We start from the raw sequence: 13,659 nt of genomic DNA, 5'->3' as shown, positions 1-13,659 counted from the left end.
CTAATGTATGTACCAAGTTTTAACATAATCCATCTGCAAATAGCAAAGATCTGGTTCTTGAATGTAGAAATGGCCACAATTTTGCCATCTTGATAGTAGTCGGCCAAGGCATGTCTAAGATATTGACACAGATGCACACACAGAGGTCAATCCACAAGTCCCAGTTTTCAATAATTTTCATTGATTTTTTAATATAAACAAATATTACAAATCACTGGTCTACTAGTATTTCTACATGCATCTCGAGGCAAGTAGCAATGCCCCTGGAATATAAACATTGTGATTTCTAAAATGGGTATCCACAAATTTCAAACCCTGATTTTAAATAGATTTATATCATTCTTGATTGGGGAAACTACAGACGCTGTACAATTACACTTTGTATATTTCAAGAATGCAGATTCATCTCACTTTATTTTAAAATCTGTATGTCACCATGGGTTTTATAAAATCCAAAAATAAACACACTCTAATATTTATTCTACACAATGGACCAAAACTAATGATCAACTTGCACCAACCAACAAAAGATAAATCTCAAAACATGCGAATGATAAGAGTAATATTTATAGAATAGTAAGTCATGGTATGTTGTCACATTAGTAAATATATGATATAAAAAAAAAAGGGATTGTAGAATATGTGTTAACTTTCGCTGGTTATATTGTCATATACTTTAACTACATCAGGATGATCTGAAAGCTGTGATATGATATGAGCTGCATTCTCTAATTCAGAATCTTTGAGTATTACTGTGTTTTCTGCAATGTATTCCAGGCTGACAGATATTGGTTTGTAATTAAGCGACTTTAGTGAATTGCAGACACTCCTTAATTCTTTTGGTTCGCACATGAACTGTAACAAAAGAAATGAATATAATTAACAAGAAAGATATGGCAAATTCCTCAAGCATCTTTTTTTTTTTTTCCCACAAGTTTTTTTTACAAGCATCTATAATATATACAATAGGGCTCCATATGATATTTTTAATGAGATAAAAATTTGGCTTAGACGCTGATAATTACTATAACCTTCCAAATACCACTGGGTGATAAAGACCATGATTTTCAGATCAATATATATCATTTGAAAAAAACATTGTATTTTACCAGGAATTTTTTACTCAAATATATAATTTCATCCAAATAAAAGATTGTACAAACCAAAACATAAGGCCTACAAATCACCAGTGATATGCAATCAGACCAACATTGTATTTGTCTATGATAATTTACATCATTTCAACAAACAAGGCTTTTCATAGCCATTTGAAGACTTAAAATTTTCCTGGTAACGAAAATCTTATTCCAGGAGCAGAGTCTCATGGACCTCGTTATTTAAATGTTCTTTAATAGGTATTATAAAAAAGTACACTACAATTCATGACCATCATCACTCACCATCCAAACTTGCTCTTCATTCTCGTATTCAGTCTCCATCACATCCTCAGCTCCTGCTTCTATGGCAACATCAAGAACTTCATCTACAAGTATAGATGACTGAGGTACTCTGATAACCCCTTTATGTGAGAATGCATACAAGGCTGAACCTTGCTCTGCCAAGGAACATCTATGTTTAGTTTTTGAAAGAGAACAAACATTCAATGAAATGATATATTAAAAGTAGCTCACCCTTATACTTAGAAAAAATAGTATTAATGTTTCTGGTCACTGCGTTGGTGTCAGTTGGGTACGAGTCACATGTTTTTAATTAATTTTTCGAAATCGCAAATTTAATGACAATTTCTGAATGAAAAAAAGCTGTCCATGTAGATGGATCACAATACCTAATGCAGGATTCAAACTCAGATCACTGATAACACCTTACCACTTCATTACAAACAAAAGCACTCCATTCCACACTGACTGTCCTAAAAGAACAGCTTCAGATGACTTGTAATAAGCATGGTCCCACAGTGACAAATTGGAAAAGTGAATATCTGACATTACAAAAAAACATGTCGTGCTGAATATTTATGTGTCAGTAACCAATGGAAAATTTGTCACCAGGTAACAACCAACACAATAAACCTCACCCACTATGACAATAAATATCATACCATAATAAATTGATATGGAAAAATCTGAGCTTACCCTAATTTACGTAACAAGGTTTTCAGTTCAGTTCTTGTACGATTAGTGTTATCGGACAACACATCAACTAAGAGGCAGGAACCCGCTGGTCCTCGCACTTCACACAAGATTGATGTCGATGGTGCTGCCTTGGAACCAGCCTGCAAAGTGAAAGAAACAAAAGTAAAGATAACTATTTCTTGTAGATTCGTGATTTACAATTGACGATTATATAATCTGAACGATATGGCTGTTACAGGTATATTGTCTTGAATACTAATTACCATAGTGCTGTACCATATTTATTAGAAGTACACATATTTAAATATATAGTAGAGTTGTGTCTCAACCGGTTGAAATACTTTTTGCTGAAGGAATGAAACACCCAAAATGTCTTTTCAGCGAAAATTAATAAAATAAGTAAAATAAAATAAAGTAATTTTTATAGTAAGTTGTGTTTCTACAATCCAATACACCATGTATGTAGCTGCTAAGAAAGGGGAAATAATTTTTTCTTTTCCTTTTAGTGCATGCTCTTGTCTAGTCATATTTGAATGATCCCACGTGTAATTCAATGTTTGGCTTATGTGTGTTTTTAACAGAAATGTAGGTGTTATTGAAACCACATAGCTTTATTTGTTTCAGCCATAGCAACCAACGTTGTTAAACAATAAGAAAAGAAATAAAATATACTAACAGCTGATTTGATCATGGATTCAATAGAAGATCTAGGTATTCCTCTTGCATGGGCATATTCTAGTAAACTTGCTAATATGGCATTATTAGTTACATCAGATCCACCCGCTAGAAATTTAATAATAAAAATGTGATTATTATAAGTTTTGCAGAAAATTACAAATTTTATTTGAAAATTGGGAGCATGTACGTAAATAACATAATTAATATCTAGACATTCTTTTTTTTATCTGTTACATCATTGGTTTAAATCCAGAATTGCATTCGAAAAAAAAATGACAATGCTGCATAGTCACATTGATGTCACAATGATTGATTGTACAGTGAATTTCATGAAGGCATGAAAGTTTTTTTATATACAATATTTATAAATGTTTTAAAAATTTCAAGTGACAAATGAAAACAACCTGATCAAGTTGACTTGACTTGTTGCCATGACGAGCAAGTATAATCAAAGACAAGAATATGCGAATTTACCTTAAAAACAAAATAACAAAACTGATCATTAGTGACATGTCTCTTGGCGAGTAAACAGTTATGTAAACCAATACATAAATACTGTACGTCTTTAGTAGAATAGAATAGAATTCTTTATTAACACCGTAAAGATAATGTGGCATTCCTTTTCAGGTAAATATAATAATAAAGATTTTAAAGCGAGAGGGAGTCGCCTGCACAAGCGACAGTAACAACCACGCAAAAAACGCTTGTTTGTAAACAATGACATGCTATGGCCATCTGACGCATGCGCAGGTGACGACTCCTTCGCTTTAATATAATGCCCACTAATGACGTACTTTATAATGAATAGCTGGGACTTCATAGCTTTTTTTGAATTGGTCTTTCTTTTTGTATTTAGTGATTTCTGGTACAATTTGTGTCCTCAAATTTATTTATTATATACAATGGTCCAAAATTGTCAATTTTAGGATCAACAAAAAATATAAATCCCAAAACACATAAATGATAGAGTAATATTGATACAATAGCAAGTCTTCAAGGTTATTTAAGGGCATTTGGTTGGGGTCAAAGGGCTATTTTATAGCTTGTGAACCTGTAGGGTAATTTACAGCCCTTTGCACAGTTCCAAACATAGAATATGGTTTCAGGAATATAACAGGGACATTCAATGTCTGGAACAATTTCCTGGCCCAATTTGCTTTTTTTAATCTTTCTGCTAAATTAAAACCCAGTGAATATGTAAAATTGAGCATTATCTAAATGATAATTAAAACTGTGAATTTAAAACCCACTGAATATGCCTGAAATGCTCAATCAGTGAAATTTAAACCCAGTGAATATTAGTCATTTTACAATATCTGGTGCAATTCGTGTCCTCAAAAATGTTATTTTCGAATATTATTGTTTTATCAAAACAGAAAAGGTGTGATTCTTCAAGTTCCAAGTAGACTTGTGTCAACAAACGTCAATGCCCATATGTGCGATTGTTTTCTGATCTTTTCCTGTCGCGATTCCTCAACCACGCCCAATAAACACCTCACCCACAGTTTATAATGGTCAACCCCTTATATTATAAAACCCCAACCAGACGCAGAGATTGATACTATAATATTTAATTCCAATAAAACTCACTTTGAACAGCGTATTTGACTTTCGGTTGTAATTTACTGATTTCCATAGCCCTGGCTGCATCTTTCGGTCCCTTTACGTGTTTGACTTTAGACCACTTGTTGTGTCCCGCTGTATTCACAGTATTTTTAAAAAAATGTCTACGACAATTTAACTTAATTAACATATTATCTCCACATTGATAACCAAAAAATGATTCCTGACAAAACAAGTGTTTATCAACGGTATTAAAGTTATTATTTCTTCTCGAAATAAACCGGCTTTGAACGTGACATGAAAAGTTTATCGAACGCCGAAATACGGAATAGCCTTGGCACATCCTCGTTCTCGGTGCAACCCTGCCCACAACAAGCCTTGTCAGTGAAGCCATGATGGGTAGTGATCGTCGACCGAAGTGGCGTGGCGTGGCGTTATTTTAACTGTATTATATTGCGCGTTTGCTACGTTATACTCTTCTTTGAAAACAGCAATTACTCTGAGCACGGAGGTGATCCAACACTTGAACTATAGCAATTTTTCGGTGTTTTGGAAGAACGCGGTTATTTTCTCAAGTAGTCAAGTAGCGAATGTGGGTCATGGGCGCAGCCATTTTGATTTAGTAAATTCTGCCCTCATCGTTAGTGAATCGACCAATGATCTCACAGCAATGGCGACTACTATCCTGGATTGATTTGCGTTGTTCGACCGCTCATATTACGGAATAACTTTGCAGAATATCCACAAAAACACTGCACTAAAGTTCAGAAGCAGGTAAATTAATTGCATCAGATATCATGGTTGCGTTCATTTACGATCTGCCTCCGAGATGCAAGTTTGCAAATGACAGCGTACGATTGGCACCGGTATGTGTACGCCGCGTTTGTTTGCTCAACAATGGGTATTTAAAATTACTAATGCATACCCATAGACGAGCAATGGACATAGCGTACATTGTATATTATCGTATGTTGCATTACCGTTTATGGCGTCATCCAAATTTTCAATCTTACTGCCTCCTAACAATAATTTATATAATGCTACACTGAAGTCGGCAAAGGCATGTTTATTCGTAGGTAGCCCAGGAACTATAATCAATCAACTGTACACAGTCCCTATCTGCGGGGGGGGGGGGGTATTGGCTGGTATCTAGTGTAAGAAATACCGCTAGACAAGGGAATGGGATGAAGGCTTCAGTGAGTCCATATGTTTTAAACTCGAAAAAACAGACGAGTTGAATGAAAAATAAAATCTATGAAAAATACTAGCTTGAACAATAATTAGTTGCTCTTTCAAATTTCGCCAAAGACTTACTTTTATTTTATCGATATCACTAGAATAAATCAAGAAAACTACAAAAATTGACTCCATTTACGAATAATTAACGGTTTTCCGAAAGCACGGCACAGTTGGAGGAGTGGCCTATTCAGAATGTGTCAACAACCAATCACAAGACTGGTTATGAACGAGTTGAGCGAGGCTAACCGAGTCGTAAACTTTTTTATTTTTATAAATATACTTTTTTTAAAAAATTCATTTAAATCAGTCTTCTTGAAGAAGCATAAACAGTGTGCATGTCGTTAGTGTTTATAAGTGTTTATGTACTACATGTAGTTAAATGGGCATATTTATAAATCACAAGTGCGAAGCCTAACCCCTAATCATCAAGTTACCATGGCATCACAGAATTCAGTGGACACTTGAATGGTTTGATTGCGAAAACAGAGTCAAGATTAATCACTCAAAAAATGAAAAATGTACACAATTTGAATTTCCATCTTATTAATCCTTATCAAAACACATTATTTATTATGTACATTGCCATTATGTTACTTTTCCATTATAAATGTATTTATAAAAAAATACAAATCATTACAGATCATCAGCTTTCATTCAATTAGAAATATTTTCTAGTGATAGTGACATGTATGTTTTTATTTTTACGTTTTATAACATTTCAGCTTCTTGCAAATCATATTTGCTGTTTGTATTTCATCTTTGTTGCTAAAAAATGATAGAAACACTGTATTTTTAAGGATGCAATAAAATTAGTAGTACCAGGAGTAGTAGTAGATATGAATCAAAACCCCAGTGTTCCTACACCTTTTAATACCTGCTAAAAGCGTCACAATTGATACATGTGTCTATTTCATTAAGTCGTTCTGGTATTTTCAACATTAAAAACAATTCTCATCATCCACTCTCTGGAATATTTTGCTTAATTACTTAATTGATTGATTTGTTTGATTTTTGTCACAATGTTTGTAGACACAAGACACTGTAATTCATTTTCCATAAAACTTTATTCACTGGGTACTCGTACATGCTAAGGTCCACCGTTGGAAGATCACTAGCAATAATACAATGCAGTCAGTTTTGTACCTTCCAATGATCTGTATTACAAATTTGTCATGCTCTCTCTATGTTACAGTGTATGTTGTATTTATCATCATTTCATTTAATAGTCAGCTTAGATGTATAAAACTTTACATATAAGCCCTGGTATATACACAACAAAATTTGCTATTGAAAATCAAGAAAGGGGGTGGGGCAAGGGGGGATAGCTGGTACAGGTTACAGGAAATAAAAACATCATTTTACCTTTTTAAAAGAAATTAAATAAAGGTTCTATTTACAGTAAAAAAATGGATAAAGCAAATTCCTAATCACATTTTTTTAATTTTGATAGTTTGTGTTTAAGAATCAAAATTGGAAATTGCGTATGAATTACGACATTTAATTTGGAAAATGCATTATACGCTTACAAAAAATAAGTACTTTGTACAAATTACAGTGCATAAAATAGCTTTACACTTACGTTTTTTTTTATGTATTTAAATTACATTGTTACGAAAATAAAAAGAATTGATTACAGCTTACGAATATACTCCTTGTCAACCCTCAAACAAATTCTACCTTGTATGTATCTGACTCTTAATCATGCATAAATTACAGAGCATGTGTAATTATTTGTTACAATAACTATATTTAATTTTTCTCTGTAAAACAGGATGGATGGTCCAATTAAACCAATGAAAACTCCAATTAGCATCCTACAGGAGTTGTGCACTAAGCGCTCTTTAACCCCAATTTATGACCTTATAGCCTGCGAGGGTGCTGCACACCAGCCCAAGTTTGTATATCGTGTAACCGTTGGAGAGCACACAGCAAATGGCGATGGGACCAGCAAAAAACAAGCGAAGCATAATGCAGCTGAAAATGTTTTAGAGCAATTTAATGTATCGGTTCCCAAACCATCAACACCTTCACAAGATGCCAGGTACCTTTTTTTTATACATATATGCCACTAAGTATCATGCTTCACTGGATTTTCACTATGAAATAATTCATACGCTTAGTTATATTTTTCTTAAATGTATCCCTTGAGCATCCGAAAAATTACCTCTCAATTTGTACTTCGGTATTTTGACTATGTTCTTTGTTTTGTACTATTTAAATATGTTCAGTAATGGGTCCACAGAGGCTGATGGAAATTCTGTGTACAATGATGGCATACCAGGCAACCCCGTTGGGCAGTTACAGGAGCTTGTTGTAGCCAGGCACTGGAGAAGACCAGACTATATCCAGATTAGTGAATGTGGTCCCCCACATTCCCGGGAATTCATCATTGCATGTAGAGTGCATAGTTTCCAAGAACAAGGTAAAGATTATAAAATTTACACTAAAAAACTCATTTATATTACTATATGTACATATACTGTAGTAAACTTTATTTTAAAAAAATGGTGATACTTGTTCATGTAAAATTTAAGTTGATGCAAGTAATGTGTATTCGCAGGTAAAGGAAGGTCAAAAAAGATTGCGAAGAGAGCTGCTGCCTGGGCTATGCTGCAAAGAATTCAAGATCTACCTCCTGATGCTGAAATTGGACCAGCTGATTATGAACTTGACACAGGTGCAGGGGTAAGTTTTCTGATCTTTTTAAATTCAATGCTGTTCTGAATGAATGTTCTGCCCATGTGAACAGCATGTTCTGTGCATGTGATTAGCATGTTCCATTCATGTGACAGCATGTTCTGTGCATGTGATTAGCATGTTCCATTCATATGACAGCATGTTCTGTGCATGTGATTAGCATGTTCCATTCATATGACAGCATGTTCTGTGCATGTGAATAGCATGTTCCATTCATGTGACAGCATGTTCTGTGCATGTGATTAGCATGTTCCATTCATGTGACAGCATGTTCTGTGCATGTGATTAGCATGTTCCATTCATATAACAGCATGTTCTGTGCATGTGATTAGCATGTTCCATTCATATAACAGCATGTTCTGTGCATGTGATTAGCATGTTCCATTCATATGACAGCATGTTTTGTGCATGTGATTAGCATGTTCCATTCATATGACAGCATGTTCTGTGCATGTGATTAGCATGTTCCATCCATGTGACAGCATGTTCTGTGCATGTGAATAGCATGTTCCATCCATGTGACAGCATGTACCATTCATGTGAACAGGTTCTGTCTTTGAATTATGGTGACAAAATCACATGCTTTTGCTTTGACAAGTTTATGGTTGAGTGTATCAATAAAATTCATTCACAAAATATTTCACCAGTGTTGAACATGTAGTTCACGGTGGTGCACCATTTCCAGTAAACAAACATGAAATAGTTACTATAGTTACATATTCATTAGTTTATAAGAGTAAAATTGAATCATTCAATCAGTAATTTCCACTTGTTCCAGTCAAGTCAGTTTATACATTTCTTGCTTTGTTCTCGTCTCATTAAATGCAGTCAAGTCATGCATACCTATCATACCCATACTTGACAACTTTTCAATCTTGTATCAAATCTTGATCTACCAAAAAAAATTTATCACAATCTAATAATTAGTTTTGAAAAATGTCCAGGTTTTTAGAACAAATTTAAAATGACATTAAAATCTTGACTGATTTTCAGAGAAAAAAAATCAGAGATTACAAAATGTTAGGTGACATGCATTTGCTGTAATCACTTGAGATAGCAAATTGATTCAAAGATTTAACATTTTTTTAACAAACCATTACTGGAAAATAAGCAATGCTGTTAAAATCTCAGTAAGTTATTTCTGTGCGTATGTCTAGGTGTAGATCATCATTTGTGAGATGCTTTTGATTCTTTCACAGTTTTTATTAGTTAAACAGCGATTGTTCTCAGTAATTAAGGCCTAAATTAAATTTGATAAGAACAAGACGTAAAAAGTAACATAAAACAAAAAATGCACAATTCTGTGATTGCTCAAAATTTTAGAAGTCAATAAATTATGAAAATCTACTAAATAATTATTTGGTTGAATTTTTAGAAGGGGCAAAATTTTCAGAGTTGTCTTCACATCCAGGATTCTGATAACAAATTGTGTGAATTATAAATGTGAAACAATGCATCTCAACTCCAGTATAAAGTGAATCGTAGCTGAGTAAATGCTTGTAGAACAGGATTAGAAATATACTTAATATCTTCAGCTACATAGAAATAAAGATTACAATCTGTTCTCGCATTGTTATGAGTAGAATGAAAGCAAATTCACTCTAAGGTTCAGATCCTGGTATCACTGCCAGATTTCAGTCCTTGTTTCTAATCTCGGCCTCATAGAGACAGAGTATTGAATATCTACTCAGTGATACTGTGAATCACATAGGTTGATGTGTTGTTACAGGGATTGTTTGTTTCTCACTATAGGTGCCTAGCAACATATCTAAAAGTAAAAGTTTAACATTATGGGGATCACTTCATAACCCATCAGGAGAGAAAGTAACCAGGCTGAAATCATCTTCACTTAGTGTACCAGGTAAGGGATTGGTAAAGTGTTGTATCATGGCTAGTATAGTTTTCAGGAAACTAATTCACAAAATTACATCAATTATTCTATTCTACCAGTATTCAATATAAATGCACTAAATTAAAACCTAGTGAATATATATAAAATTGAGCATAGAACACATTATCTAAATGATAAAACCGTGAATTTAAAACCCACTGAATATGCCTCAAATAGTAAATCAGTGAAATTAAACCCAGTAAAAATTAGTCATTTTACAGTATTTACGTATGCTACTATGGTTGTTATTTTTCTACGACAAAAACAAATAATTTATAATATTCTAAAAACATCATTTCTTATAATTGTCTTTATTCTATAGATACCAATTATTGCACACTACTCCAAGAGTTAGCAGAAGAACAAAATTTTGAAGTTCGGTATATTCCTATAGAAGAATTAAGCCAGAGTGGCCAACATCAATGTCTTGTCCAGCTGTCCACCACTCCTGTGGCAGTCTGTCATGGTACCGGTCAAACTGTAGACGATTGCCGTGCAGAAGCTGCCCACAATGCACTACTGTACCTTAAGATCATGGCCCGCAAGGCGTTAGCAACCCCAGGCAGTAAATAGAGGCAATAATATTTTTAATTTTTTTTTTTCATATTTCACCTACATAGCCTGCCAGTTATAATTTTTGTATGGTATATTTTATTACAAGTTCGTCATTGTTCACAGTGGTTGTGAGTGGTGGATCTTGTGATCGATCCCCAGTCATGTGACATGGTCACATGACCTAGTTTCCTGTTTAAATGTCTTGTTGTATATATTGAGTAGAGTTATGGTAGTATTTTGTACCTATTCATGTCCAAGTAACATTCCTATCCCATTCCCAGATAGGATAAACCTGTAAACAGTAAAATCTATTATTGTGATGTACATCTCATGCCATGTCTAAAGCAAATGTTAACAAAAAGTTTGTATTTATTCGTTTATACTATAGCTCCCAAGTTCTTACAGGTTCACGTAGATTTCAAGAGTAAAGGTGATTAGTAATAATTTGAGGCAAATATTAGATGAAAGCTGTGTTTTGAGGACTGTGGTAAATAACGAAAATTCGTGGACAGATCAAACTAGCTAATTTCCATAAATTGTCTGCATTTGCCCTCGTGTAGTGGTTTATTTGGCATGGATTAGCTAAAGTAGTTTGTATGATGGGCAATTCAGGACTTGCACATTATGGTTGAGGGGGCTCATTTTCTAGGCCAAAATTTTAAAATCTGTCAAAAAATTTACTACATAGCAGCTGGGTGCAGATCTCCCCTGAAATATAAGCATGTTACATGTATCTGTCAATTGCTCCTGAAAACAAAAAATAGAAAAAACACTCATGATATTAAGATAAAAATACTGCTATGAAATAATGTGTACGTAATTAAATTCCAAACTAATATGGAATACTAACACTTAATTTCAATAGTGGATTTTCATGGGGTAGGGCTGGGAGCATTACAATTGTCAGAGACATGTTTCACAAATGGAGAATAAAATGTGTTGTATAATTTGACTGGATAATACATGCGATTGTAGTCAATATCCGCTGAACAGTGTGCATTGTGTTAATTGTTACTACACGGCAACTAGCTTCTTACTTAAAAAACCTTTGGTACATTTCCCACTAAATGTTAGTGTGATATTATCTATTTTTAAATAATTAATAGTTTTTTATTTAATTTAAATTTTGAACAAAATCAATCTGTGATTGTGTGTTTACATAACTTTGACTCGTTAGCAGGTGAACCTCCTATATGCAAATGTGTTGGATTCCAAATCAGAATAATCATGTGTCAATTTTAGTCCATGTGTCAGTTGTATATAATCTGATCCGGTGATGCGAGTTGTGTCCTTGTTTCTTAGTTTGCAACTCCCATTATTACATCAGGGTAAGTTTTATGAGGGGGGGGGGGAGGCAAGAGTTATTTTCGTTCAACGTAATTGTAATATTTTTTTGTTCGTACAACGTAAATAAAAAAAATAAATTCCGTAATTCTGTAATCACAGGCTAGACGTACAACGTAATCAATCAAATATTTTGTTCGTACACTGTAAAAATGTGTCATTTTTCTCGTACGTACAAAAATTCACATCCAAATAAAAAATCGTAAAGAATAATCCAGGGAAATTACATTTTAGAAACTGTAAAACGACTAGATGACACAATTCACTACAAAATTGAATGTCAAGACGTAAAAGGCCCTCTAACCGAATGAAGAGCATTACGAGGGTAATATGCGCATGCGTCTCTTCACACGGCGCAGCAATGGTGGAGAATTTGAGTCGGAGAGCTCTTCGGACCATTCAATGTTCCATTTGTTAACACTGTAAAAACGTCTTTTTTTTCTTCGTAAATTGTGAAAAGCCCTTTTTATTTCTCGTAAAACCGTACCAGCTACCCCCCTTGGCTCCCCTCTTTTATATATCCCAGACATGGTGGTTTGAGTTTCATGTAATGAATGATGTATGCTATTTTTTTTTTGGAAATATCGGAAATGATGAGTTACCTTATTTTAATATTTGAGAGCATTGGTATTTTATGATTCAATTTTTATATTGCTTGTTATGAGTGTTTAAAATTGCATTCTGGGAGCATTTACAAAGCTTTTGTTAAAGTATTGGAACTGTTATGATGGAATGCATGAATTGTATACTCCAGAGACAAATCCCTATGAATCCATACGCCTCGGAACAGTACTCGGAAGCATTAGATAATAAAATTTGAACAAACAATCAAATCGGTAACATTCGTTTGTACTGAAATCATTAAATATTGAATGTTTAGCAAATATTTCCCATAATTTGTGTAAATTTAGAACACCAAATGTATACCATCCCAAGACTCTAAGAAAAGCTCTATGAATGATTTCAAATTGGAACTTTAAAAATGTATTTGTATTATTTGTAAAGTTTTACTATTAGCTGTTGGATGTCTTCCAAATCTTTTTATATATATTTATATATCCTAAAACACATAACTACAGAAATATACATGTTGTATTTTTACCTTGCCCGTACCATCAAAGATGGAAGGGAAAGGTATATTAAGGGAAAAATTTTGTCCGGCGTTGTCGTCGTCGTTGTTGTTGTCGTCGTTAATAATTGTTATTGTGTGCAGAATAACTTCACTAATTCTATTCCAAACTTTATCAAACTTGGTCACCTTATTCATCAGTATAAAGTCTTCCCTGAGTTTGAACAACAGATGTCCTGTATGAAAATATCATGCAAAAATTGAGAAAATCTGATAAAATATTTTGACTGTTTCTACCTGACTGATCACTGGTGATACACATCAAAGGTCACTGATCTCAGTGGAAATATGCATTGTTGTATGTGTTCAATGAAGCAAATGATTTATCTTGTAATAATATCTTTGGTAATGTATCTCAGAATCCCATACTGGTTTTCAAAACCAACTCATGGAGAGATTGCACAGTCTGATACACATTTGCAAACCTACCAATAAAATCTTTACAGAAAACAAGATGTCAGAAAATCAAT

The 13,659-nt window shown here is 33.7% G+C and overlaps 2 protein-coding genes across 2 annotated transcripts; one reads left to right on the top strand and one right to left on the bottom strand.

Annotated features, from left to right (window-relative positions):
* Positions 1-164: 164 nt before the first annotated feature.
* Positions 165-4,896, bottom strand: LOC100371482 (uncharacterized). Its single transcript, XM_002739152.4, has 5 exons — positions 4,362-4,896; positions 2,770-2,876; positions 2,094-2,233; positions 1,401-1,569; positions 165-855 (listed from the first exon to the last, which is right to left on the bottom strand). The coding sequence occupies exons 1-5, from the start codon at positions 4,726-4,728 to the stop codon at positions 646-648; spliced, it is 993 nt and encodes a 330-aa protein (XP_002739198.1). The 5' UTR covers positions 4,729-4,896; the 3' UTR covers positions 165-645.
* A 112-nt stretch (positions 4,897-5,008) lies between these two features.
* Positions 5,009-11,033, top strand: LOC100373584 (RISC-loading complex subunit tarbp2-like). Its single transcript, XM_002739166.4, has 6 exons — positions 5,009-5,108; positions 7,345-7,614; positions 7,802-7,995; positions 8,134-8,258; positions 10,023-10,131; positions 10,484-11,033. The coding sequence occupies exons 2-6, from the start codon at positions 7,346-7,348 to the stop codon at positions 10,732-10,734; spliced, it is 948 nt and encodes a 315-aa protein (XP_002739212.1). The 5' UTR covers positions 5,009-5,108; position 7,345; the 3' UTR covers positions 10,735-11,033.
* The last annotated feature ends 2,626 nt before the right edge of the window (positions 11,034-13,659 follow it).

The sequence above is a fragment of the Saccoglossus kowalevskii genome, chromosome 7, assembly GCF_978046115.1.
Source record: "Saccoglossus kowalevskii chromosome 7, keSacKowa6.1, whole genome shotgun sequence".
Classification (NCBI taxonomy): domain Eukaryota; kingdom Metazoa; phylum Hemichordata; class Enteropneusta; family Harrimaniidae; genus Saccoglossus; species Saccoglossus kowalevskii.
The sequence above is the reverse complement of the archived record's forward strand: the minus strand, read 5'-3'. Positions and strand labels throughout refer to the sequence as shown.